The sequence below is a fragment of the Thermobia domestica genome, chromosome 10 (assembly GCF_964235325.1).
Source record: "Thermobia domestica chromosome 10, izTheDome1.hap1.1, whole genome shotgun sequence".
Classification (NCBI taxonomy): Eukaryota; Metazoa; Arthropoda; class Insecta; order Zygentoma; family Lepismatidae; genus Thermobia; species Thermobia domestica.
The window spans coordinates 223,762,518-223,789,523 of record NC_137463.1 but is presented as its reverse complement, the minus strand read 5'-3'; the positions used below and the strand labels follow the sequence as shown (position 1 = coordinate 223,789,523).

Below are 27,006 nucleotides of genomic sequence, written 5' to 3'. Positions count from 1 at the left end.
GGTCCCCAATACTACAGCCCTTGACAAATGTGTTGCTAAAAATCTACAAGGATCATTACGAAATTTTTTAGAGGTAGAAAAAACTCTTCCCAGCTTGGGAAAACAGTAATTAAATTAATGCCAGGGAAGGGAAAGCTAGAGAGGGTGCGGAGTGAGATTTTGACTTTCCCCCCTCTAGATATAAACCATTGCTTTTAACTAACATGTGCTAACATTTTAAGACATTTGAAAATAAAAATAATCTATTTTTTGCACAAATTTCTTTATGACGACGATGAATAAAACCTGCAACAACTAAGTACAAAGCATGTTATTATTGATATTTCCCTTTAACATAAACAGTGGTATAAAAATGTTTTTACAAATCTAAACATCTTCAATAAGGTTTCTTTCCTAAAATTGATTACAATAATATGATAGAAAAATAAATCAACATCTTCCATATTAATATCTTACCAAACCATAACAATAACAGTAATATTTATTTGTTTTATCTATATACTAAACAAATGGTAAAAAAATCATTTGGCAATGTTTGAGCATAACAATATACTATGTGCGTTACACAAAATACTACAATAGTATATTGCAAGGACAAAACACATTCTTATTATGATTCCTTTCAAACCTAAATATCAATTTCTCTGGCTTTAAGACGCTATGAAACACCATATACCACCAAAGCATCTATACAAACGACACTTCAGGAAAGTAATGCACAAAATGTTTTCGTAACACATTTATGTAATACAAGACGAATTCTCCAAAATAAAGAAATCGCTTCAAATGTTTGGTTGAAGTAACATGAATCAATTAGAAATGAAGTTAGTATAAGAAAAATGATAAGATCCTTAAATAAGTAAGTTTTAAAAATACACAGATCTTAATCAAATATGGAATTACCCTTGCAATTATCACTCATATATTTTTGAAAGAAAGAAAAAAATGTTGAAAACCTACAGAGGTATTTTGAAGGAATAAGTGAGAAAGTGGAATTAAAATTAAAAGAAAAACCTGCACAGATCCCTCTAACTGGTAGATAATTTCACTTAGGTTATTTTGTTTAGCCCTAACATTCTCCTTTGCTATCACCTGATTCGGAGTTAGTAGCACGCCTCCTACTAAACAACGTACAAAATGGTTTTGAACTTTGTAGGACATGAACTACCAATTTTAAAACCACATAATATGGCGATACCATGGGAGAATACTGTGAAGTCCCCGGGAGAAGTTTTAGTTCAGTGGAATTACTTACACTAATGGGACAGATCCATGCAGAATCCCCTTTTAATTCTTTTTCCTTCCTTATTCCTTAACCCAAAGAAGAATCCCGTGTAGTTTGCACATCGAAACATTGTCTTCTCAGAAATATACGAGTGGTAAGTACAATGATAGTTCTATTCTAGATTATGAGGCATCATTAATATGTAATATAACAATAAACAGATCATAGTATTGTGAAAGGTCAAAGTAGGTATACTTATAACTAATCCATTATTCTTTTAAATAAGTAATTCGTTCTCGTTAACATGATACATTTTAACAAAGACTTACAACAGGAATACGAGAAGGGACCGAAAAGAAACCGGATTGAAAAAGCGCAGTCGTTCCTAGGCGTAGTAGAGAGTTCTCCCGCAAGGTGGGTCTAGTAGAGACCTTCCCAAATCAGTTGGCCAAGCGACGTCTGCGTAGGAGATTAATGTTTGATCGTATTATTGTTTTTCTCAACTGTTTTCGTTTGGCGCCTTCGAAATCGTTATGGCAGATTCAAAGGAACAAAGAGTGTGTTTGAAATTTTGCTTCCTACTTGGAAAATCGGAAATGAAAACTTACCAAATGCTTCAACAGGCTTTCAAGAAGAACACTATGAACAGCACACAAACAATTTTTTGAGTAGTTTGGACGTATTAAGTGTGGTGAGGTGTGTTGAAGATCATGCTCATTCTGGGTGCTCTTCTTCATTACGAAACGACGAAAACATCGAAAAACATCTGCCAAAAAATTAACGAGGATCGTCGTTTCATGATCGATATTTCAAAACAGACAGGAGTGAGTTGAAGCTCGTGCCAGCGTGAGGTTTTGCAAATAAGACGTGTTGCCGCTAAGTTTGTTTCTCGCTTGCTCACACAGAATCAACAACATTCGTGTAAATAAGAGCCAGGGCTTGAAAAATCAAATTGAAAGTGATCTAACTTTTTGACAAATATGATGATATTTTCCGAGAATTAAACTAAATCTAAAAGGAAAGCGTTTTGATGTAGAGGCTGCAAAAAGAACTTCGCAAAGCACACAGGACGATATAAAAGTTGAAGTTCCAGAGGTGCTTCACACAGTGGGAAAGAAGACAGGAGAAATGAATCGCATTTAATAGAGAGTGCTTTGAAGGAGGCTGAAAGAATTTTGTAAAAACCTTAATAAATTATTTTTTTTTGAACAAAAGTCTGGTTTCCTTCTGGGTTTTCCCTCGTACGTTAATATTTTATACCACGAACTATATTTCGAACAGAAACACACTAAAGAAACCTTCTGTTCATACTTATGGTGACTTTTATGTTCGTAGAATAAGAACGAGGAGATTAGCAATACATTACGTACATAATAGAATTTCATACAATGTATATATATAGTACATTTCTGATAGGAACTAAATAAAACGAATACTTAAGACTGTGATATATCAACTCAGTCACACATTATTCACTTAATAAAATCAAAAGAATAATAATAACACAAAGTAAAAACCTCTTTACTTTCAACATATAAACAAGTCTCATTGAATGTAATCTTGCAAGTACAACAAAGAACATTCAATAAGACTTACATGTGATTTATTATGTCCATAAACCATCATTTAATGGAATTTTGCATACAAGAGAAAGTTAAAATATTGTATACAGGGTGTTTCAAAACAACACCGACAACATTTGGGAGGTGATTCCCGACACCATGATAAGATAAAAAGTATAGAACCTCCTGCGTGCAGAAATCTGTCATTTCGGAGTTATAGGCTGCCGAAAACATGAAAAAATTAACTTTAAAGACCCACAGCTTCAAAACTATGGGATCTACCGTAGTCCGGTCAAGATTTCACTTAGGAACTAGTATGTGCCTCATCCAAATATCCATATTTTGAGAATCCTGCGGTACTTCCTGCAACAATTTTCATTGAGGTAGTTGGTGAGTACTGCAAATAATATACCTGTAGCCAAACTTCCTCCATAAAAATTGTTGCATGAGTTCCGCAGGATTCTGAAATATGTATTTTTGGATAGGACACATTCTAGTTCCTAAGTGAAGTCTTGACCTGATTACGGTAGGTCCCATAGTTTTGGAGCTATGGACCTTTAAAGTTCATTTTTTCATGTTTTCGGCAGCCTATAACTTCGAAATGATTATTTTTGCACCCAGATTGGTCTATACTTTTTGTCTTATCTTGGTGTCAGGAATCACCTCCCAAACGTTGTCGGTGTTGTTTGGAAACACCCTGTCCTTGAGGTGCAATATAACGTATAAATTGTTTATTGACATTTCAACTTATTGGTGTTACATATTGCTTTCAACAAGTCAATAGTTATGTCTATAGCAGTCAGATTATATTTAGTTAGACGTATATTTTTATGACTAAGCATGGAAAGAACGAACATTATTGCACTGCAAACTGCATGTATTATCGTACGATATATGAACAAAACATGATCGAAAGCCGCTTAGTTTAAAAGTTGGACATGATAAAAAAGAATGGTTAAAGATGGAATCAATAGTACTGTACAATTCAATCACACCGGAATTTTTCCGTGGTATATTTTGTAACTTTATGACTAGAGCGGTCGTTTTAGCTGCGCATGGTTTCAAGTACAAACTTTGGTGTGGTTACAGCACCCCCGAGACAAGCCCGAGTAGTGGCTTAGATCCCGTTTTAATCGTAGATTCCGTCCTTCATAATCTCATTGATGTGTAAGGATATAAAGCAAAGAAATCACAAATTTTCCTGTGAATAAATGGTGTTGAAAGGATTTGCAAGAAAGAAAAGGTATCTGTAATTTTTTCCTCCGTAAAATAATGTTCTATTTGGGGTATAACATGATCTGCATAAACCTAACTGGTATCGAGAGATACTATGAGATCTGATTCTCACTTCTGGAATTTTAAGCACATCAACTTCTTTACACGCTACATTTCTTTCAAATTCTTCCCGAAACAAAATTCCTAACCTCTTAACATTACACAAAGTACTTGCCGCTTAAAAGAAAAAGGCTCCATTTGGTGTTAAGACATCATTCCAAAGTTTAGCCTGCATTTCCTGCCAAACTACTTGCAGTTATTTAGAAATGCATAGAATTCCAAGTCAGGTAGCGGTATTTGATAAATCCATGAACTTACTATCTCATTACACACTTACCTCAATATTTGTGGGTTGTCTATTACGCAACGCAACAGAGTGCTACGTAATTATTATGACAAAAATATTGCAAATAAATATAACTTCACTTCACGAGTGTCTTTCTCGTTTGATCAACCCTTACACATTTTGAAAATAAAATTGCAAAAAAACAAATTTAACAACATAACTCCTACATTTCATGATTTTTAAAAATACACTTCATTACTGACTAGTCTAAAACATCTGAATCTGGACTGGGAGGGACTTGGTGCCGATGCGAATGATTGTTGTGTCATTAAGCTACCACAACCATTGTTAGTTTTTCTACACTTTGAAAACTGACCGGCAATCGCCATGCATGCGAGATCCTGACTGAAGTCTCCCTCCAGATTTATCTATGGTACCCCATTTGTACATACATATATATTTGAAAGTATTAAGAAAGAATATATGTACTTTGTACTTACAAGTTATTCTAAGTAAAATTTTAATGCTTTATTACAATGATTTTGAAACAAAATTCTTTACTCAAAACTGGAGAAGGTGCTTTTAAACTTAGGAATTACTATGAAATAAGGAGAGGTAAGTTAGCAAAGGGTCTTTCCTAGTAAGATAGTGAAATTGGCCCTTGATCCAAATTGGGTTGCTATTGACCCAAAAATTTACCCTTGGCCTTTAAAAAAAAAAAAAAAACGAATTATCGTATCATACATGCTCAAAATTTAATATTTTTTAATTTTGGTGAGGGTGGTCGAAAAATTTTGAAAGTTTCACATTGTAGATACTATCTTGATGTAAATGTGCAATTTTTTTCAAAACTATCGATGCGTGTTTTCTTTATTTTTTGCGTGTTGAAAATTTCAAAAAAATTGTAGAAAAAAATTTGGGGGGAACACGTCGCTGATTTTTTGGTTATGAGATTTGTTATACCCTTAGGTACAACATATATTTTTTTTCGGGGCCTGGAAGTGATGGCAACATTGTCAAAAAGAAATAAAACTGAAAACAAACGTGTTTTTCGCACAGTTTTCCCGCTATTTTAGGGCCCTCAAGGCGAGAGCCCCTTCAAACAATCCTTTGCCAAAGTTCACAATTTTCATTTCTCTTGCGTCCCTTCCGCTTCTGTCGTTCTTCGGCTGCTTCGATTGTGTCCATTTCGGAATGGAAACAGCAAATATATATCTCCGTAACAGTGCTTCCACTTCAACCGACTATTGCACAACAAAGTTACACAGCTCGCAGTAGAGAGCGCCACTGTGTGTGGCCAGTGAAGCTAGCACTGATAGATACGAGGAGCCGAAGAGAGGTGTGTGTAACTTTGTTGTGCAATAGTCGGTTGCAGTGGAAGCACTGTTACGGAGATATATTAAGTGTTTCTATTCCGAAACGGACACAATCGAAGCAGCCGAAGAACGACAGAAGCGGAAGGGACGCAAGAGAAATGAAAATTGTGAACTTTGGCAAAGGATTGTTTGAAGGGGCCCTCACCTTGAGGGTCCTAAAATGGTGGGAAAACTGTGCGAAAAACACGTTTGTTTTCAGTTTTATTCCTTTTTGACAATGTTGCCATCACTTTCAGGCCCCGAAAAAAATATATGTTGTACCTAAGAGTATAACAAATTTTTTACCCAAAAAATCAGCGACGTGTACCCCCCCAATTTTTTTCCCTACAATTTTTTGAAATTTTCAACACAAAAAAAAAAAAAAAAAAAAAAAAGAAAGAAAAAAAAAGGAAACATGCATCGCTGGTTTTGAAGAAAAGATGCATATTTACATCTAGATAGTATCTACAATCTGTGAAACTTTCAAAATTTTTCGACCACCCCCACCAAAGTTTAAAAAATGTTCAATTTTGAGCATGTATGATATGATAATTCGGTAAGGGGAGGGGGTCAAAAATTTTTTTGAGGTAGTTTTAGGTCAAGGGTAACCTTTTGGGTCAATAGCGACCCAATTTGGATCAAGAGCCGATTTCACTATCTTACTAGGAAAGACCCTTTCAGACCTGTCTTTAAAATAAATAGGTTCTACTACTCCACGTTTCGGGAACATTGGACTTTATCCTCTACTGCAAGAGTTAAAATAAACAAATAAATAAAAAAAGATAAAATTATTGGAGAAAACATAAATAATTACCGCATTCTATTGCTCTAAAATATATATTCTACAATCAGAATCACGTCTAAATGAGCACTGCCTTCTATACAGTTGTGTACTGTCATTTTACAGGGTTGCAACATTCTCGATATCTAATATGTGCACTGGATTCCGCATATATACCTATACCTATGTTGTACTTCTTTTTTAAACCTGGAATAGATAAATATACCGAAAATCTGGTGCATATATTAGATGTCGAAAGTATGGTAACATTATGAAAAGGCAGTACACTGATATACATAAAACATACGACATAAAGTAGATTTAGACGCAGCTCTGCTGTTGATTTTTCTTTCATAGATCAGTAGGCTAAGATAAGTATGTTTTTACGAATAATTTGCTCCACCGATTCAACCTTTGCACACCTGAAGATAGAGGCAATTGCGTTCAAAATTGTGAAGTAGGACCTATGTATCCGAATGGTGAGTATGAGATTTCTCACTTCGATTTTTCTTGCGATTAAATTCCATTACAAGTGGTTAGATATACCGGGATGTAATTTACAACTGAGAAATACGTCAACAACAAACTACAACGCCATATTATGAGTATTTTCATTGCAGAATTCTGAACTCTAAATAAAACTTACCTCAACGCTTCGTACTCTATTTTATAGTTTTTTTTTTTTTTTTTTAAGTTCTCAAGTCATGTTCTTCAAATCTTTGTTTTATAATTAATTTTTTTTTTTTTTTAAAAAAAAGAAAAACTATGCGAATTATGGTAGGGACACAAAGTATAAAAATAAGTCTTATATAAAATATAAAAATTACACTTTCACATCTAAAACCATATGTACAGTATAAAGGAACAACATTAATGATATTAAAAAACCCTAAATTCCAATTACGCTATTAGTAATTAATTGACTTCTTGACTGCATCGAACACACGCCATTTAGTTGGTAAATAAAATGGTTCATAGACATGAGGGAACGGAGTATCGAACCCACATATTCGTTGGATAGGTGATTCTAGATGAAGAAAACATTCGTCCTAGAAAATAAAGTTCACAACAATTTATGAACTATTTGTACTTTTATATGAAAAATACAATAAATTTGTGCATAATACCATGTACTGTAGCTAGCGTAAGGATTTAACTATACTTTTTTTTTCATACTTTACTAATAGCTTTGAATTTTTATTTTCGTGTCAAAGAAATAACCTAATTCTCTATGCGTTCCTGAAAATATTTCGAGTACCTGAATTATTTCTGAAGTTGACAAAAGGGCTCATATGTAAAGAGTAAATACTTTCATTGACAACTGTACATCCGCAAATTAAATTAATTTTAACTTTAAAATGTTTGCTTTAATACATCACTCTACTCAAGGCACAATTAGCATATGAACAGCGTATCACGAGCTTCCGATCATCATGAGTGTCATAAAGTGAGAACAAATTAAAACTGTATCATCAGAGACTAAGTTCCATTTTTTAGCAATTCTTAGTTAATTTTTAAATCCACTTCCTTACATTATATATATATCGAGTGTTCTAAAAATGGCGACCACGGACTACAGCACTATTCTACAACTCAAAGCTATATAATTGTATACCTTTCGGGTCCTCGACTATAGACACGAATTACACTATGTGGCAACGTCGCAGCTAAAGAACCATAGAGTAGATCTACCAATCCATCAAATAGTTAACGTCAGTTCTTTCCAGATAGCAATTAAAATCGATACACGTTGACACTAGCACCACTTATTAATGTAACAATCGATGCAGCTGTTTGATGGATTGGCAGAGTAATTCTAATGCTTCCAAGTTAATCTACGACGTTGCCACATAGTGAAACTTTTGATTCCCTATAGCGGCTGGAGACCCCTGAAAGTATACCATTATATAATATTTTCGCTTTATTTTGACCTGAAGAATAGCGCTCTGGTGTCCGTGGGCGCTACTTCTAAAACACCCGACATATATATAAAATCTCCAGGAATTGACCTGGATACTACCATACCACATTTTTAAATTTGTCCATTTCCAAAATTTAAAGGGATGGTCCTATGAACCCCTCCCAAAATTTAAGGAATGGGCCAAGGCACAATTGCCAAAATCAAGAGGGTATTGACCCTATGACGTCATACCACGTGATCACGTCACATGACGTCCCTCAGCCAATCAGAGAAAATAAGGCCGAGTGAGATATACGAGGGTCCGTACTACTCAGAAATAATCTGTTATTCTTACCAGTACAGTTGCCGCTATCTCGCCTGCAAATCCACCAGTTATAGGAGCTTCATGGGAAATTATCAATCTTCCTGTCTTCTTTACACTCTATAAAGATTACAAGAACATAAATATTAGTCTTCAATTCTTAAAATATATATAATTTCAGTCTATTCTAAATTGTGTATACCAGAAAAACATATTTGCAAATAACTTTATACAGAGGTTGTTCAGCCTACGTTTGGCCGATTTCGTTCCTTCCCCCTCCCGGGCAGAGTGGACTCACCCGACCTGGCTCGTGGCTTCTTGGGAACGGAGTTTTTTCCACGCGGACGACAATAACGCACAAAACAGGACCATTGTTGTGAGTATTGTGTTAAATTTGTTTCCAAGTGTGTGGATTTCCGCTCTGTGATCAAAATGCCGCCCAAACTAAGCCGGTTTTGGGAAGGCTCTGTTGCGGCTCTTTATGACGCCCACTTTAGTGTTTCTGTTATTAGAAAACAGTGCAAGAAGAATGGTTGCAACATTAGTTTAAGTGGAATAAAAAATGTTATTAAAAAGTACAAGGGGAACGCAGGTCCACCATTTGGATCACCAACGAAGTTGTTTAGGAAGCGGGAATGCACCAAGGCCACCTCCATCATGCAGAGAAAACTTCGTAAAATGGCAATGCAAGAAAATCCGCCAACACAAAGATGTATGGCTAATCGTCTTGATGTGTCTTTGGGGACTGTGAACAGGACGTTACACCACCAACACAAGCTGGAAAAAGTTATGAAAGCTCGCGGCCATCTTCTCACGGATGCCCATCAAAAGGAACAAATGTGTAACGCCCGGAAGCTGTACGAACGGCATTTGGCAAAACAAAGGTGGATGTACGTCGTAACGCTCGATGAAGCATGGATTTACCTTTCCGACTGCGGCAAACCGAGAGCCATCATGTACCGAAAGAAAGGCACCAAGAACTTCACAAGGTGGGTCCGTGTCTGTAAAGAATCCTTCCCAAAAGGGTTCATGGTCGTTACTGGCTACTGTTACCGAGGTAAACTGAAGATTCGTAGGGTGGCGAAGAACTGCAAATTCACAGTATTTTCAGGAGCAGATCATGCAGCTGATCTACGAGCATGATATTCCAACAATGTACGGAAATGATGTCAATCTGGTGCACATTCACATGGACAAGGCCTCATCACATACCTCACGATCGTCCCTCGCATTCTACAGGGAGATGGAGGAGGCAAGTGGTATACAGGTGATATCTTTCAATGAGGTACCTGTTAAATCTCCAAATGCAAGTCCTATGGACTATTGTGGATTCGGATTGCTCAAGCGGGCTTTGGGAAAACGGCGTGTGACAACTGTGAAAGGACTTTGGAAAGCTGTGCAAAGGGAATGGGACAAGATTCCCCTCCCAGTTCTTCAGAGAAGCCTATTACAGTGGAAATTACGCTGTCGCGCTATTGTTAAGAACCAAGCAAAACACATCGAGCACTTACGGACCTGGCGCCATGAATTATTCTAAATTTTTAGGTAAGTCGAAATTGGCCAAATGTAGACTGAACAACCTCTGTATTTTGACCTTAGAAAGTTGCTGATTTTGTTATCAGAATTTTATGTATCATTCTGCTTTATAGGACCATAGATTTTGATCCTGGTAAAATTTGCCTATTAACAGATTGCCCTATTCAGTAAAACTACTGATATTATTAAAACATGGAAGCTATAACCACATGAAGTTCGACACTATCTACGCATGGAAGTACTAATTCCTAAACCTGCCTAATCTTTAGAGAAGTTTCTTTCATTCTAAACTGCAGCTTTAATTTATTACTTTTGTACTTTTCTTATTTGGGAATTGAACCCTACTTTCTGTAACAACTTTAACTCGATATTAATAATAACATTTTAATATTAATAATAAAAATGTAGAATATCAACCCCTCAGGTTATGTTTGGGGAAACGAGTGGAAATAATTCTACTACGGTTACAACATTCTTCCGCATGTCAAAAAGGTTATGCATGGACTGATGATTTTTACTCTTAACTACTTTAAGTATCTTTCGGTTAATGTACAGACTATACAACTCAACTTATAAGGTAGAAGAACTTTAATCGCGCACTTCCGAACGAACCAAATCCCCAGGACACATAATAAGAAGAGTTTCGATGCTAGGTGTCTCTGAGATCGAGGATTATACAGCTGCTTTACGCAGCTTCTCATCCTAACCAGGAATACATATGAAAGTAACTAGGCATTATCACAGCCACTCCTCATACTCCGGGGCGCCTGGACAATAAATAATTTAACAACACTTCAACCTTTCGCCTCACTTCGATTCCCAGAAGACATTTTCCTAATTCAGACTCCAGCCAAAAGCATTGGAGCTACATCTACAGTCCGTAAACATGCATCCAACAAAATTCATTTGGTCTTTCACTTTCTCTTATGTGGACACCAGACTTGAGAATGAACGTCTCGAGACGGGCGTACACATGAAAAGTACCAATAATATACAATATCTCCACTTCAAGAGCCCCACCCTCATGACATTAAATACTTCCTATTCTATGCCTTGGTCATTTAGTGAACATGTATCTGGTTGTTGATTGGCGTGGAGCTTAACGTACCTTTCAGCACCGAGAATATTATGAGATGTGGTTCTACAGCTCAACGTGGAATCCGAATTACATGAACTCCACCGAGAATTGAACCCATGTTCCCATATCATCTAGCTAGAGAAAGTTCAGGTTAATCCGTATCTGTTCTACTACATTACTTGAATAACTACCTCAAAATCCTCTCGTAGGCACTCTCCAACCAAAAATACCTTCTTAATCTTATCAGCGAACAATTCAGTTGTGAAAAAAGGAGGAAGAAAAGAAAAAGATACCGGAAACAAAACAACTGCTACTGTAAAATCATCTACTCCGAAATTTTTTCTTTGCCTAATACTATCCCAGATATCCCCATTAACTAGAGAAACTAATTAATCTTATTTATCATATATTCACTAACTTACCCAAAGCTGGAAAGGCTTTCTTGACCCGCCCAAAAGTCGTTTACCGAACCTCTACACGCACATTATGAGAACTGCTCCCATGAAACACCTCGTATCTTCCACCATACATATATAAAACATAACATTTTCCTCTATTTGGCACCAATTTGATCTTCCAACACTACAACACTAAGACAACACATATGTTTCACCATTCAGATATTGAAATTGTTCCAATCTCATTTACATGATAAATGCATCCACGGTTAACTTCTATATTAGTGAAACTCAAAGTCCTCTTTAAATTCACAGCAGCAAACACAGATACTCCTGTAGCGATCAAATTCCCTATCTACCTTCCCAGAAAAAAGAATTCTTCCGAACAGTACATGCAACCACATATGCCGTAACTGCTTCATATCCCTGACAAACAAATGGGACGACATACACATTACCACCATTATTAATCTTAATACCCTACTTAACTACACTTCCTTGTTTCACACATTTATTTGACAGTTTTTCTTACATTTTACTCAGCATTTTTCCCCAATTTATATTTTTCTCTTTCCATTCGCTCCCCTACGTCCTTATTGATCAACTCTTCTCATTAATTTAATCTTCCGCCATGATTCTCTCTATTGAAGCCTGGCTACACTGTCACCTTTCAGCTATTTACTTCTTCTATTCTTTTCGCTCACTTCCTTCCCTCCTTATCTGATGAAGCAATTGGCGAAAAGGCTAATGTACTAATATTTTCAGTCATTTCATTTTCCATTTCCGCTTTGCCCTTTGTCCCAACAACATATTTATTTTACATGCAATATTTTAACCGCATTGATCTGAATATATTAGGATCTCGAATATAATACGAGTCCCATTTTTAAGCTGGCATAAGTCGCAATCGGTCTCTCAGTTCGGGAATGAGTGAAAAAAAAGTCCTTGCGTTTTTTTTTCTTTTCTTTCTTTAGTGATATGTTCATTAATTCCACCGTTATCTTAGTTTCTGACCTTCTACCGGAAAACTGCATTTTTGTTTTTATTGCTAAATTACATTTTGCTCTGCAGTGATACGTTTGTAAGTGGCGTGGTTTGTGAGTCCGTGTGCGACCAAAAGTGTTACCGAAAACCCAGTTTGACATTCTGCGTGCGACTAACTCAGGTCCCTGTTTTTTATATACTTTTAAGATCTCACGTCAAATATTTTCGCACTTCCGTGATCAAAGAGGATATTATAAAGAAGGAGAATGAGCAAAAGTGAGAGAGAACGTGTTCTACAATTATTGCAAAAGCTCTAAATGAAAGTGATGTAAAGTTTGATTCGGACAATAGTGATTATATAGACGAGACTGAACATGAGCCAGAAAGCGAGCAATCTGTGGAAAAACAATCACTGTGTTAGACATTTATTCGAACTGAAAATGACTTATCTTTTAGTGATGATACTACTGTAACACCTAATGAAACTTGGCAAGATCACGATGTAGAGATGCTTAAATAATGTTTTAGCAACAGTTGCATGTTTCCATCACTCCACGTGTATATATATCTTTACCATATAACTTTAGTAAAGACAATACTACTGTTTGATACACTCAATAGTCAAGAAAGGAAAAATGTAACAACCAAGCAACATAACACTGTAATGCATTTACTTGGTGTAAAGAGAGTGCAGAGGGCCGATCTAAAACACCGATTCCTGTCCTATGCTGGAAAACATTGTTCAGAAAACAAATCATGAATTACAGTGCAAAGGAAACATTTTCAGAAAGAATGTGATGCTTGTCATACAAGTTTGGAAGAAATTAAAGCTGTCTTAAGTTTTCTAAATACGGCTGATGTTCTAAGGTCCTTTCATGTGAATCTGGATTATCATTAGGCCACAGACGGTACGGAAATAAATTTTTTCGATGGGCTGTAACTAAAAGATTATATTTTTTACTTTAAGCTATACGTTTCAATGATAAGGATACCAGAAATGAAATGAAAGTCCTAGGTAACATTGCTGGAATAAAGGAAGTTTTTGAAGAGTTCGATCTTTGTAACAGTAAGAATCACGCATTGGAGAATACACAACCAATGACGAATGAGCCTTTTCGAGGAAAATGAAGGTTTAGGCACTACATCAAATCTAAGCATGTTAAATACGGAATTAAAATATTTGCTCACTGATGCTAGGCTAGTACAAGTGGAGATTTATGTTGGAAAACAGCCCAATGGATTATTTTACCACATGAAGTCGTTCTTGGTACATACAACTTCGGGAACTAGTCGAAATGTTACAACGGATACTGGGTTCACTTCAGTTCCCTTTGTACTTCAACTAAAACAGAGCTCCAGATCTTTACTTGTCGAAACATTAAGAAAGAACAAAAGGAAAATATCATTCTTGTTTAGTGAGACTCAGCAAAGACAACCACAAAGTAGTCTCTTCTGCTTCCATGATGACATATGTACTTCAAAAGAACTGCAATGTGTTTCCTCTTTCTACTACGTACTTCACAGATGCAATCGACGTAGCATTAGAAACCAAGAAACTGGAAATCCTTATTTTTTACAATATGAGCAAGGGAGAAGTTGGTACTGTAGATCAAATGAAGCTAACGTACTCGGTTTCATGAAAAACAAACAGATGGCTTCTTGCTGTCTTTTCTTGCAATAATGAACATTGGAGGAATCAACAGTTACATTATGAAGCAAGCAAATACCATGTGGATGATCAATAGCAGAGTGTTTCTCAAAATCATGGCCAAAGAGCTGTGTGCGGACAACCTGAAAGTGAAAGCTACTTGCGACAAACTCCCTCGACAGCTAAAAACAAATGTGAAATAAACTTACTGGAATTACGGACGAAGAGAAAAACACAGGAACATGTGGGAACAGGAATTTTTCACAGACTTGCGCGGTATTTGCGCCATTATCGAAATAAAATTGTAAAATATAAGGTAGTTTTGCGGAAAGTTTGCTCACTTTCACGGTGCCATTGCGTACGTCTGATTCTAAGAATGCTACTGCTTCTTGCACATCTATTAGCTTCAACTATCAGCTATTAAATGACGTTATGCCTGGCCCGCTGTAACTCATATACCTTCAGATTTGAGACACTAATGCTATCTCGTGTTCAAAAGGCTCAAAACTTTTTTAGACAATCCGACATACACGTCTGAGCTTGACAGGTCATGGAACAGCATGCCACGGTCGCGGGACAGTGATACAGATGCTACAATCCAGTGTGAAATGAAATAAAATTTTCTCATGTGTAAAAGTGGATTATATCATGTGTAAGGTTATCAAATTCTTTTTACACTAAAAATATCACACTACGCGTATATTCGGACTAATAACTTATACTGCAGAAATACGAGCGGTGATCAGAAAGTAAGGTTACAAAGCCTGCAGGTATACTATTTTACACAACCAATACAGTTCACGGATAGTAAATACATTAGGTTATTTTTCGACATCGTCTCCCTATCGATTGAGGCAGCTGTCGCATCGTGGGATGAGCTTGAAGATTCCCTCCTGGTAAAATTCCTGTCCTTGCGTGTTCAGCCACGTTGTCACGAAGTGTTGCACCTCCTCCGAAGCAACGACCTCTTAGGTGCTCTTTCATGTGCGGGAACAGGTGAAAGTCGCTTGGAGCGAGGTCCGGGCTGTAAGGAGGGTGGCGAGCTGTGTTCAAATCTGTTGCTGCCATGCTAGCTCGGCCACTGCGCTTCCTCGTTGGTGACGTTTTCTCTATGAGCCGCAAAATTTCCACACCATTTCGCGACACACTGATAAGACATTACAGTCTCTCCGTAAACCTCTAACAGCTGCCGGTGAATTTAAGTCGCGCTTACACGTTTCGCTCCAGAAGTCGCACAACTGAGTGGACCTCTTCGCGAGACGAGTTTACCAAACGAGTCACTATTTGTGTTTACCTACAACTAGTGCCGTAGGTGGTGGGTGGCTGAAACTGCACAGTTGCCAGCTCCTCATATTAAAATTACCGCACACTGCTCATTCCTCAATAGGAGACGCAACTCCAGAAATATCGGCCTTGTACCTTAGTTTCTGATCCTCCCTCGTATTTTTTTTACTATAGCTTATTTATACTGTAGAAACACACATGATGATAACAATTAGTTGCTTCATTACAAATTAGTATATTAAAATCTATAATACTTTTTATTTTAAAACACTTATTTTCTGTAAGTGGAATATTTCAGTAGGACCGACAGGTGCCGACAGAGACATTTTATACAGAAATCGTGAAGAGCACAATTAAATCCAGAGAAGACTCTTTGCGTTTTCAACCTCACTCATCATCAAATTAAGTGCGTAAAATTGGAAGTATGTGAATTTGAGGGGGTCATGACGTTAAGTTGAGAAACTAGTAGCTAAACTGCAGTCCAGTAAGATCTGCAAACAAAGATGTTCACTACCACCTCTGGCTGAATCATTTTTCGTTTTATCTTGCTAAAAAAGAAGAAAAACAACTTACATTGCACACAGTTTGTTTATCCCATGGCAAAATGCTAACTAAATCGATCACTTCACAGTTAACTTGAAGCTCTTTCTTTGCCATTTCTGCTACTTCTTTCAGAACATGAACTTGTGTTCCCCATCCGAGAAGTGTCAAATCATTACCTGCAAAGTACATTGAAAGAAAAATAAATTATTTCTGTATCACAATATTAACCATTTGCACGGAATTTGTACGCTTGCTTTCTTTTTAGGTCACTTACTATGGTCTTTCCTTCTATTATTATTATTATTATTATTATTATTGTGGTGGATACATTATTATTATTATTATTATTATTACACCACATTATTATTATTATTATTATTATTATTATTATTATTATTATTATTATTATTATTATTATTTTACAATGTGTATTCTCACATACATACAGCAATGATTTTATAGTTCCAATTCACTGCTTTCAGTGTAAACGATATAACATCAGTGGTGCTATTCAGCCGGTTCGCACTTGCTAAAATGTTTCGATTTCGCAAAACCGTTTGTTATACCCAGACGCAACAGTAAATTTTACCCAGTTATACCCAAGAACACAAAATTTTAGTTTAACTACCTTTGTTTTTAGAAATTCTTACAGCTACAGGGTTAAACATATGATTTCTCAGAATAATGGTATAAGCGTTTATTTCTTAATCTCAAATATCAAGAATGAGAACTGGGATCACATGAGTATAGTGGTGAGAGTTACTTATACTTGAAACGTATGCATACCATTATCAACAATAGTCGATTCGTTACTGGATTAAGGTCTTTCAAATATTTTTTGACAATGATCTATCTTGGATATTTCGTTTCCAAGATATTCCCAGTGCTGCCTAATTTCGTGACACCACCTTGTATTAGAATGCTGTGTATGTTCTCTTCTTGTCACTTGTGGTATTCAGTAAAAAAAAATTGCGTTTGTCTATCTTGTATGGTTTGTTTCCTAAGAGAGTTATATCTATTTCAACCTATCCATTTACTATCTCTCTCTCTAATACACATTTATGTATCTATCTACATATATTTCTATATCTATCTATCTATATATGTGTTTATGTATACAGAACCGATTGTTAAAGAATTACAATAAGATCACTGTGTAACATGTAATTGATCACCTATTACATTGATGAACAAGTCGTAATTAAAAGTGGGGAGGACAAAATAAGAACCATATTTGGAAACCAGGCAAATTTAAGTAATAAATAGAAATAAACGTAAACATTCAACGACGGCAATTTAGAAACATATTATATTCATATTCAACTCTATGGAACCTTGTTCTATTATGCATATCCTGCTTTTTGTTTCGTACGCCTAGGTTAATTAGAGTCTACGCTACGGACATTTGAAACTAACTATTTGACACCTGCATTTTTCTAAAAAGCGGTTCGGTATCAACGGCCTTATCTTGAACAACAACCTTTATTTAAGGATGCTGAAGGATACATAATGAATAAATGAATATAATTTCGTTACGTTATATATATATATATATATATATATATATTACGTTTTGTATGGTTAAATATACAGAGGATTTTTTAATATGTCTGGTGTGTAACTAAGTTAAAAAGAACACTGAAGAAGATATCAGAGTATGTTATAATGACTGGCTGTATACTCTGGAAAAATGGGTCTTGAAGAAGAACCTACTCTAATAATTTTCATGTGTTTTATTAGCTGTTAAATTTAAATCAGCACATTCTTTATTACTCTGAGTTAAAATCGCTACTTAAAAATGCTATACTCCTTTAGTGACAAAAGTAGTTGAGCAATCTTAAAGTTGAGGAATGCAGTAGTGATAGGCATTTAGGAACATTGGTGCTTTTGTAGCCACATTACTTGTAGGTCCGTAGCTACTTGTACACTGCCAACACTTCTCTACACATTTCTCCCGTTTCTTCTCCTTGGCTCTATTTTGTTTCTCTGTAATGTTTCTCCGATGGTATACATCTTCCAGTTGGAAATGACTGATCTAAAGACTCAATTCCATAGTTCTGATTATTTACTATATCATTTATTTATTTATTGAACAAATTCCCAGATACAGCATAATTTTGTCATTTTACACAGGGAAATGTTAAAATAAAGAAAGTATCAACAACTATAACAATAGCAGTGTCAATGTAGTGCAAAAGTAATATTATTTGATCAATACTCGTTTAATTATTGTGTCAAACACTGGATAGTTCGAAAACAAATGTCCGCCTCAGTTGTAAAATTAATAGTTCAGTATTCTGTGAAAACGAGACCTCTGTATAATTGCCAACCTAGGGCGTGCAAGATGGAATAGATGGATATTCCAGGTTTTGCGAGAAGGATCATGTAAAGATAGTTGTTGAAGTAGGGTTTCCGATCTTTAAGTTCCCATTAACTATCTTACGAAAAAAAATCAGGCCAGTTATTTCTGCGTACTCCCGGCAGCTGGATATTATATCGCAAGAGTTCCTCCTTAGGTAATATTCGAAGTGCGGGAACACGAAAGCGTACTATAGCAATAAAGAAACTGAGAACAATATCAAGTCTAGAGAGATGTATAGGTGCGGCCATGGGCCTGTGTTTTATAGAATGTTGCTAATGATGCCACAGTGCGTAGTTCAGCAAATCGGTAAAGAAGCCCCAACATACGCATTCTATTGAAGGGATCTGGTCAGGGAGCGTGAGTTTCGAATCAAACAGACACCAAGATCATTATGACTAGCAGAATGTGTTATAGGGGAACCGTGTTAACTTGGCCGCCTACCTAATTTAGGCTAATTTCTGTACAGACTGAAGGCTAATTTTCGTAAGACACACGTTATTTATTACTTAATAAGTTAGCCGCAGTGAAACATTGTTTCCTACATCGTTATGTTCAGGCCTTACGCGATCTTCATTTCTTAGAAACTCGTTCGGAACATCTTTTACTGTTGTGTGTTTCAGAATCTGAGTAAGCCAAAGGGGAAAGAAAAAAAATCTACTGAAAGTAGTTTCTCCAAAAATACAGAAGGCGGTAATACTGTTTATTGCTTTAATGTTTACCGTCGGCGAGTGTAGCAATTCGCTGGTGTCATTACGGCTTCCCATTCATATTCCATATTGCAAGAGCATTTCGTAGTTCATTTCAGGCAAGTCAGATTTGGATATCTTTTGCTTTTGTCGCGTATTCAAATACTTTCCTCTTTAGGAAACTTGCAAGAAATTTAAAACAAATAACGATAAGATTCACAGTACAAAGTGTTCAAAGGAAGGAATAATAACAGAACGAATTTTTTTGCTCCGTTGTCTGTTGCTTAACGACCTTAACCAGGACAAATACAGCTGCTTCCATATGCAAAATAGGGTCACGTTTGGTGTTCTGCGGCTTAGAGAGGCTAGATACTATGAAGTTTTCAGCATTTCCTTGACTGACTATCTCATCTGCATCTATCATCACAAATGAGGAGAGAAAAGGATAAAGAATGTGCCATAGCATTTTGCAGCGAATTACTATATCTAATTTACAACACTTAGTGAATGACAACCTACGATAAACGGTATTTTAACACCGAATAAATAATTTCTAGAAAAAAATGAAATCTTAAGTTTCATGTCCCACAGTTATGCCCGTTAGGCTAAAGTAGACGGTGTTTATGAGAAATGAATGAAGTGTTGGAATGAAGAAAGTGGAAGGAAACGGGAGAAACCCGAGAAAACCCACGCACATGGTGTTTGTCAACCACAAGGTTCACTTGGCGGAAGCTGGGATCGAACCTGGGACCCAACGCACCAGAGGTGAACGCTCTACTACTGAGCCACAGCGACTCATTATATACCGTATTCTCGCGTGTATAAGCCGCACTCATGTATAAGCCGCACCCTTAAAATTTAACTTTGCTTCCGTTAAAAAAATATTTTGTTCGTTTACCGGTAATTGTTGATTCAAATCAACAATAGCGGTATTTGAGTTAACGTGTTTGTTCCTGTATTGAATTGTTGTTTCGTCTGATTGTGGCTTTGTGGATTTGTTTACTATACGTGTTTCTTGTGATGTACGGTAAATGCCGTACAACAAACGCAAAAAATTAATACCGTAATTATCTTTAAGCCATTTTAAATCATTCGCGTGTATAAGCCGCACCCTACATTTTCGTTTGCTTTTTCGTGAAAAATAGTGCGGCTTATACACGCGAGAATACGGTAATAGAGAAACTAATGCGTACATGAAAAATCAGTATCTGAATTGGAAGTGCTTACTACGATCTTATCATAATTTCGCTTCAAAATATATTTATTTCCTTTAAATTGGCCATTTTCCAATGGAACTGATGGTGGCCAACATAGACATTATTTAAAGATTTATATCACTATTTGTCAAATTAAAATTTTCCTACATATCTAGAATAGGACCGAATGACTCGTATAGTCCGCACAAACTGATTTCCTATATAAACCTGGAGTTCTCTTCACCTTGAAGTATTGTCATACTAGAATACACTTAGGATTCTACGGTTACTCTTGTTGTGTACTTCCTAAAATATACAAATTTCTGGCATTCATGCGAGTAAATTTCATATGTACCCGACTACCTGTTCCTTGGCGCGCTTCGCCACTGGATATACGTAGAACTCACACTACGTGAGCTCCCAATGAGAATCGAACCGGCTACTTACTCATGAAGTAACCCCCTAATTTATTTGGACTGACAGTATCAATTTGTTATATAATAACAGGAAAGGAGTTTTCATGTTCTATTTCAACTAATATTCTAATCAACATCAAAACTACCTTCAGTCAAGCACAAGCACGTGTGGAGGCTCTTGTATTAATTAAACATCTTATGAATTAAATTTCACATAACTTTTAGCAACATTAAAAGTATGCTCTAAACTATTCGCATAAAATTTTTAGACGTACCTACCTTGAACCAATACATCTGCTTTTCCAATAGGATACGTGTAATCGCTCACAGGAACTTCTTCAACTGCTGCACGATATAAAACTTTAGGTTCAAAATAAAGACACGGGTTTCTGTCTCGAATACATGCCAAGAGCAATCCTTTTGCTTTTGCTGGACCACGAGGAATAACAATCTACGAAAAGAGCACAACGAAAACATAACTTTGTTTTGATGCTTGTTTTGTTGAATAACAGTTAAATTAAACTTTACTACATATTTTAGTCATTATGTCTCCTGTAACACAGGAACTTGTATATCATTTATTATGCTATGGCATTTTCTTGAGTATGGTATAGTATTTCTTGAGTGGTCCCACGTAGCGTAGTCGCTAACGCTCTCGCCTTCAGTGCGAGTGGTCCCGGATTCGATTCCCAGTGGGGGCACTCGGTCGAAAAAGTGTAAAAAGCTATTTCAGGTCAGCCATCCTGAATGACGTTTTTCTGAGGTTTCCTCATTTACACCAGGCAAATGCCGGGGTGGTACCTAATTTATACGTCTCAGGCCCCCTCCTTCCTTCCCTAATCTTTTCTTCCTTCTCTTTCCCCGGATAGTGTGCTCACCAAGAGACTTCATACCTCATACGTGACGGGTTAAAGGACCATAGATGTCGAAAGCCCAGAAATCTAAATCATAAATCCTAAGTATTTCTTGAAAAGCGTGCCCAACTCTGTACGATTTTTTTAAAAACTATTTTAGTCCAATTGCAGTGCAGCGTCACAATAGGAAATAAAATTATACATTTACCAAATTGAGCATATAAGAGAGGTCTGAATTTCCCTCTCAGAATTCCTTCATCCTTTTAGGATTTCTCTGATCATTTTAAAAAAATTCTCTCTGACATTTTTATTATCAATACATTTAAGAAATCAAAACAAATAAAGGTATCTTTCTGAAAAATGCTGAAACTGCAGACACGTGGCGAATGCTGTGATTTTAAAGTTAAATAGCTACTGTGTTCGTTTCTTATCCACCACACATTGTATGTACACAACAAAGTTTAAAATTTTGATGATTCAATTTACTGAAATTAAAATTTTTACTGCATATCTCAATTTTGTAAGCAAAGTAAGACAGTAAGGTCGGTGGGGTAAGAAACATTGCAATGCGAAGTTCTGTTGCGTGAAGAAAGGAGAGTTGTGGCATTTACAAACATGGCTTCTCTCAATGATCAGAATTCGTGTAACTATACTTCGGAATGCCGTGTCCGTATATTTTCTCAAGATTCTCCCCGTTTTCTCAAACATTTTTATTATACCAGTTTGTTGACAATCATTCGTCGTAATTTCTCTTTGAGTTTAATGTCCCTTTTCAGCAGCAAGGATATATAAGATGTGCACCTAAAGCTTAACGTGGATCTAAACTACGTAAGCTCCCGCCGGGAATCGAACCTGGGTCTCCCACGCCAAGGGCTTATACGCTACCGCTTAGTCACAAGGAAACTCGTTTTACTTAATTATCCGTGTTCTTTGGTCTACAAAACATAATCGTGGAACGCCTGGAGAGCCAGACATATATACATATATATAAAAAGGAGAGCTGGACATACTCGATATGCTCCTGTCTCGGGTTATCCTGTCTACATACTTCTTCGTAATGTGGATAATATTGTGTATTGTGTTCGTTGAGAACTCATCGAATCGTTGAAGTCAGATTCCCGTTAAACTCAGTTTTCACTGTAATTTTTTTTTTTTTTTTTGTGTGTGTGTGTGTGTGTGTGTGTGTTTCTTATTGTTACCTCGTAATTTTTACTCGTGTTACTCGTATATACTATGAATATTGGATTTTAATCTCATCGTTTCCATCTTAACTGAACTCACCTTCAGACCTGGAGTATGAGCAAAATATGCCTCTGGACTCTGTGAATGGTAAATGGCTCCATGTCCAACTGCACCACAAGGGCTTCGTATCGTAATGTTTCCTGCATCAAACGCTCCTCCACTGCGGTACCTCGCTTTGGCAGCCTCATTAACTATCTTAAATAAATTTTTAAAGTTAGTATTTATTACACAAATATAGTCTGAAAATTAGTTTTGTTTGCGGTTTGCTTATGGTAAAATGAAAACGACACAATGACATAAACAGATCATTTATACAATACCTTTTTCTTCTATATTTTATCTCCGCTTAAGGTATTTATACACAGTCAGCGACAAAAGTTCTTTCCATTTGATGAAATTAGTTTTGTAAATACCTTCAGAATGAAAGGACAATTTGAGTACAGCTTCCAGTAAACACAAAAGAATCTAATTTTCTGTACGTTCCAACCATACCATCGTTATTCCTAAAATAAATTTTACCAAACGGAAAGAACTCTTGTCACTTACTGCACAAGAAGACCATTAATTTATTTCGATTTTTTGTAATATAAGGCAGGCTTTAACCCTGCAGGTAAACAATTTTTAAAAAATCACTTCCTTTCTTTTGTAAAATAAAGGAAGCTTTAATTTTGCAGGTACACAGTTAAAAAAAAAAATCACAAAAAGGTTGCTCAGTTTTCATATCGTACTGATTCTGAAGGGTACTCACTTTACAAGAAACTTTGCTGCTTTCGTCGAAGGTGTTCTATTGAATCCTCAGCCCAGAACTGTGTCTGACATCAAAGTTTCCATTGAAACAAACTCCGACGAATCACTGACAGAGGAATGTTGTCCTACTCCTCCCTGCAAGCTTTCCCGAGACCAGCTAGGGTGCACGGAAGCCGATGTTAGAGACGTCTTTTCAAGAGCAAGGCCGCAGAAATCCATTGAATTGGCACAAAGGCTCTTCATACGAATATCTTGAAACGGAATGATACGAATGCCTGATTGCCGTTTCGTTTCCTGATAAAATGCTCAGACATTTTGGCGGTGTGAATTGAAACCTAGCCATACGGATCCTTATCTAGTTTGGCGTCCGTACCACACAAGGTGGGACGTGAATCCGAAGGATACGTGCTATAATGGATTTCTGAAACTAATTTAAATTTACGTTCATGAGGTTAAAATATTTTTCGCAGTAGTCACTCTTGAGTACGTAAATCCATTCTCTCGACACTGTTTCACTATGAGGAAAAAATCGAGTATGCCGAATGTCTATGTCATACCTTTCACAGTAACGGTTTAATTTAAGCACCATTTGACGACAGTCACCCACCTACAACTTCAAACAAACATAGTACTGTTCACGACAGCAGACATGATATTCTAGGCTCATTTCCCAATGGCACTGGCGTTTCTAATTCCGCTTGACATAAATGGAGCAATCTTCTGTAATAAAGTACATAAGACATTCCCACTATCAGAACAATTTTGTTATTGGTACTAGGTATCCGTCCATTGTTGTGTAATAGAACTCAATACGTAATGTACAAATCAGAGAAATCATTTGAATATGTAATAAACTAAAGTATTCTGCACGGCTCTAACAAGGATCCATTGTTTTTCATTATATACATATGCCTAAATGATTTACCTAGTTATCAATTGTTCGAAATACTTCATTTTGCTGATGATGTAAAATTATATAAGGAGATAAACAATGATATCAGCGTTACAGGGTTCAGGAAGATTTGAATAATATATATTAGTGGTCTTTAAAGAATCGTTTAAAGTTTAATATTCAAACGTTTTGCCCAATACGGTTTACTGGTTTACTCCTAGCAACCAGTATACTATGACAGATTATGAGGTTAATGGTATACATTTGAGGCAAGTGTTGACAATAAAGGATCTTGGTATTAGACTATTATACAATGTGTCCTTTAAGATTCATATTAATAGTACTGTAGAAGAGGCATGTACGAAACTCGGATTTGTAATACCTAACTAGTTCAATGGTGCGTTTACAAAAGCTCTCCATCGACTTTTGTCCTTAGCCAACTGAATGCAGTCTCTATTTTATATTCCGATTTCTGAGAGAACCATGTTAATATTATTCTTCCACCTGCGGTTAGGCCTTCCTAATGGTCGTTTCGGATTGGATTTCAAGTTAAAATTCTTCCCAACAGAATTTTAATCATCTCTATCAACGAACTAGATTCCTATTATTCGATCCTCAACATCCTGGCCAAAATCGATAAGATCATCATGCACTTCTTGAGTTTTTTTTTTTTTTTTGGTCTGGACAGATAGACACATAGTGACAAATAGAGCATATATATACAGGAGTTTTAGTACATCAAATTCCTTAAAAACTTACCATTTAAGATATGTACAAAAAATGGCACTTGTCCCGAAAAGATATTAGTTTAGATGCTTGAGGCCCTTTCCCCATTGATGAAATTCTATCTACGCTACTCAAATAATGTGTAATAATTTGGACGAGCAAAGTGAGGACTTTTTGAGTTTATTGATAAGATTGCTCTGCAAACTGTTCACTTTCTAATAATTTGAGCTATTCTTCTTCACGTTGTAACCCTTGTTTAGAAGTGCTTCAGTTACACCGTTACCTCTAGAATTAGAAAAAAGAAGCCACAATGTTTTACTTATCTACAGAGAATTGATTAACAAACTTCACTTAGCTTTCTACTTTCCTATGCATTTAATCACAAACAAGTGACTGCTCAATCTGATCAATTATTGCTTCCTATACTGGTGATTTTTTTTTTTTTTTTTTTTTTAACCTTAACATAACTTAAGATATGGTGAGAGTATATTCAAACATTCATTATCCTCCAAACTTTATCAAGACTATCCTATGTGTCTTCAAAGCATTGACTGTCATATTCCAACCACCCAACACTTCAGTGCAAATAACACATGCTACTTTGTATTTTGGAAGCCCATATATGATTGGTAACATGCAACAGGTAGCGCTTTCGGAAAATGCTACTTCCTTCATCTCGTACATCCAAAATATACGAATGTGCCAAAAAGTCTCGTTTTACTAGATGTAAGGATAACCCATTGAAATCCTTGATAACAGCAACCAATCGGTTGAATAATGGCTCTCTAAAAATACATAAACCTAACGTTCCATTGAAACTATCAGTAGCTGGTTTTCATCATCCTACATATTTACTTTCAAAATGGCTGTATGATAAACTCGTATCATATAATATTCCAGTTAAATATACGGTTAAAAACAGTTTGGAGTTGAAAACAAGCTTGAATTCCTTTGTTGCTGCAAATTCCATCCATTTGGCATCTTTTGATGTTGTGGAAATGTATCCATCAATATCAGTAGACCTGGCTCTACAATGAAAATGGCTTTACTTACACTAAAAGTGAACCCATACGAAATCCAATTAATCTCTCAACTAATAGCCTTTTGTCTAAGGAACAATTTCTTCCAATTTGAAGACACCATTTTTCGACAGGACGATGGATTGGCTATGGGTAATACCCTTTCTCCAATACTTTCTAATTTGGTCTGGACATGTTTGAAACAAATATCCTTCCTAAATTTCCTTTTATTAGATATTTTTGATATGCTGATAATACTTTGATTTTGTACAAGGATCCACAAGAATTAAATAATCTGTTCGATGAGTTTAATCAAATTCACCCTAGAATAAAATTTCCGAAGGAACTTGAAGAAAATGGTGCTCTTAACTTCTTGACATTACCATAAAAAGACATAACAATAAATTTGTTACATCGGTTTCCGCAAACCTTATGCTGGTACAAAATATATCAACTTCAAATCATCACATTCATGGCTTCAGAAATTAAATGTTTGGAAAAACCTTTCTTAGGAGAGCTCTAACTTTCAGACCTCTCTGAGGATCTCAACTAAGAAATACAGGATTTATTACAAATTGGACAGGAAAATGGTTTCCAAAAATCTTTATTGTTAAAATGATAGAAACAAGTACAACAGGAGATCGTCGGCATCCACCATCAACCAACAACAAATGCCGTAACTGACAGAT

At 36.1% G+C, this 27,006-nt stretch overlaps 1 protein-coding gene across 2 annotated transcripts in view; it reads right to left on the bottom strand.

The window, feature by feature from the left end:
- Positions 1 to 295: 295 nt before the first annotated feature.
- The window catches only part of LOC145663014 (2-oxoisovalerate dehydrogenase subunit beta, mitochondrial-like), a 58,823-nt gene continuing 32,112 nt past the window's right edge, over positions 296 to 27,006 (bottom strand). For both annotated transcript variants that reach the window (XM_081729144.1, XM_081729145.1), the window contains exons 4-8: positions 22,973 to 23,128; positions 21,117 to 21,288; positions 16,208 to 16,353; positions 8,740 to 8,826; positions 296 to 7,533 (exon numbers count right to left, since the gene is read on the bottom strand). In XM_081729144.1, coding sequence (XP_081585270.1) covers positions 7,393 to 7,533; positions 8,740 to 8,826; positions 16,208 to 16,353; positions 21,117 to 21,288; positions 22,973 to 23,128 — 702 coding nt within the window. In that variant the 3' untranslated portion in view covers positions 296 to 7,392. The remainder of the gene's footprint in view (positions 7,534 to 8,739; positions 8,827 to 16,207; positions 16,354 to 21,116; positions 21,289 to 22,972; positions 23,129 to 27,006) is intronic.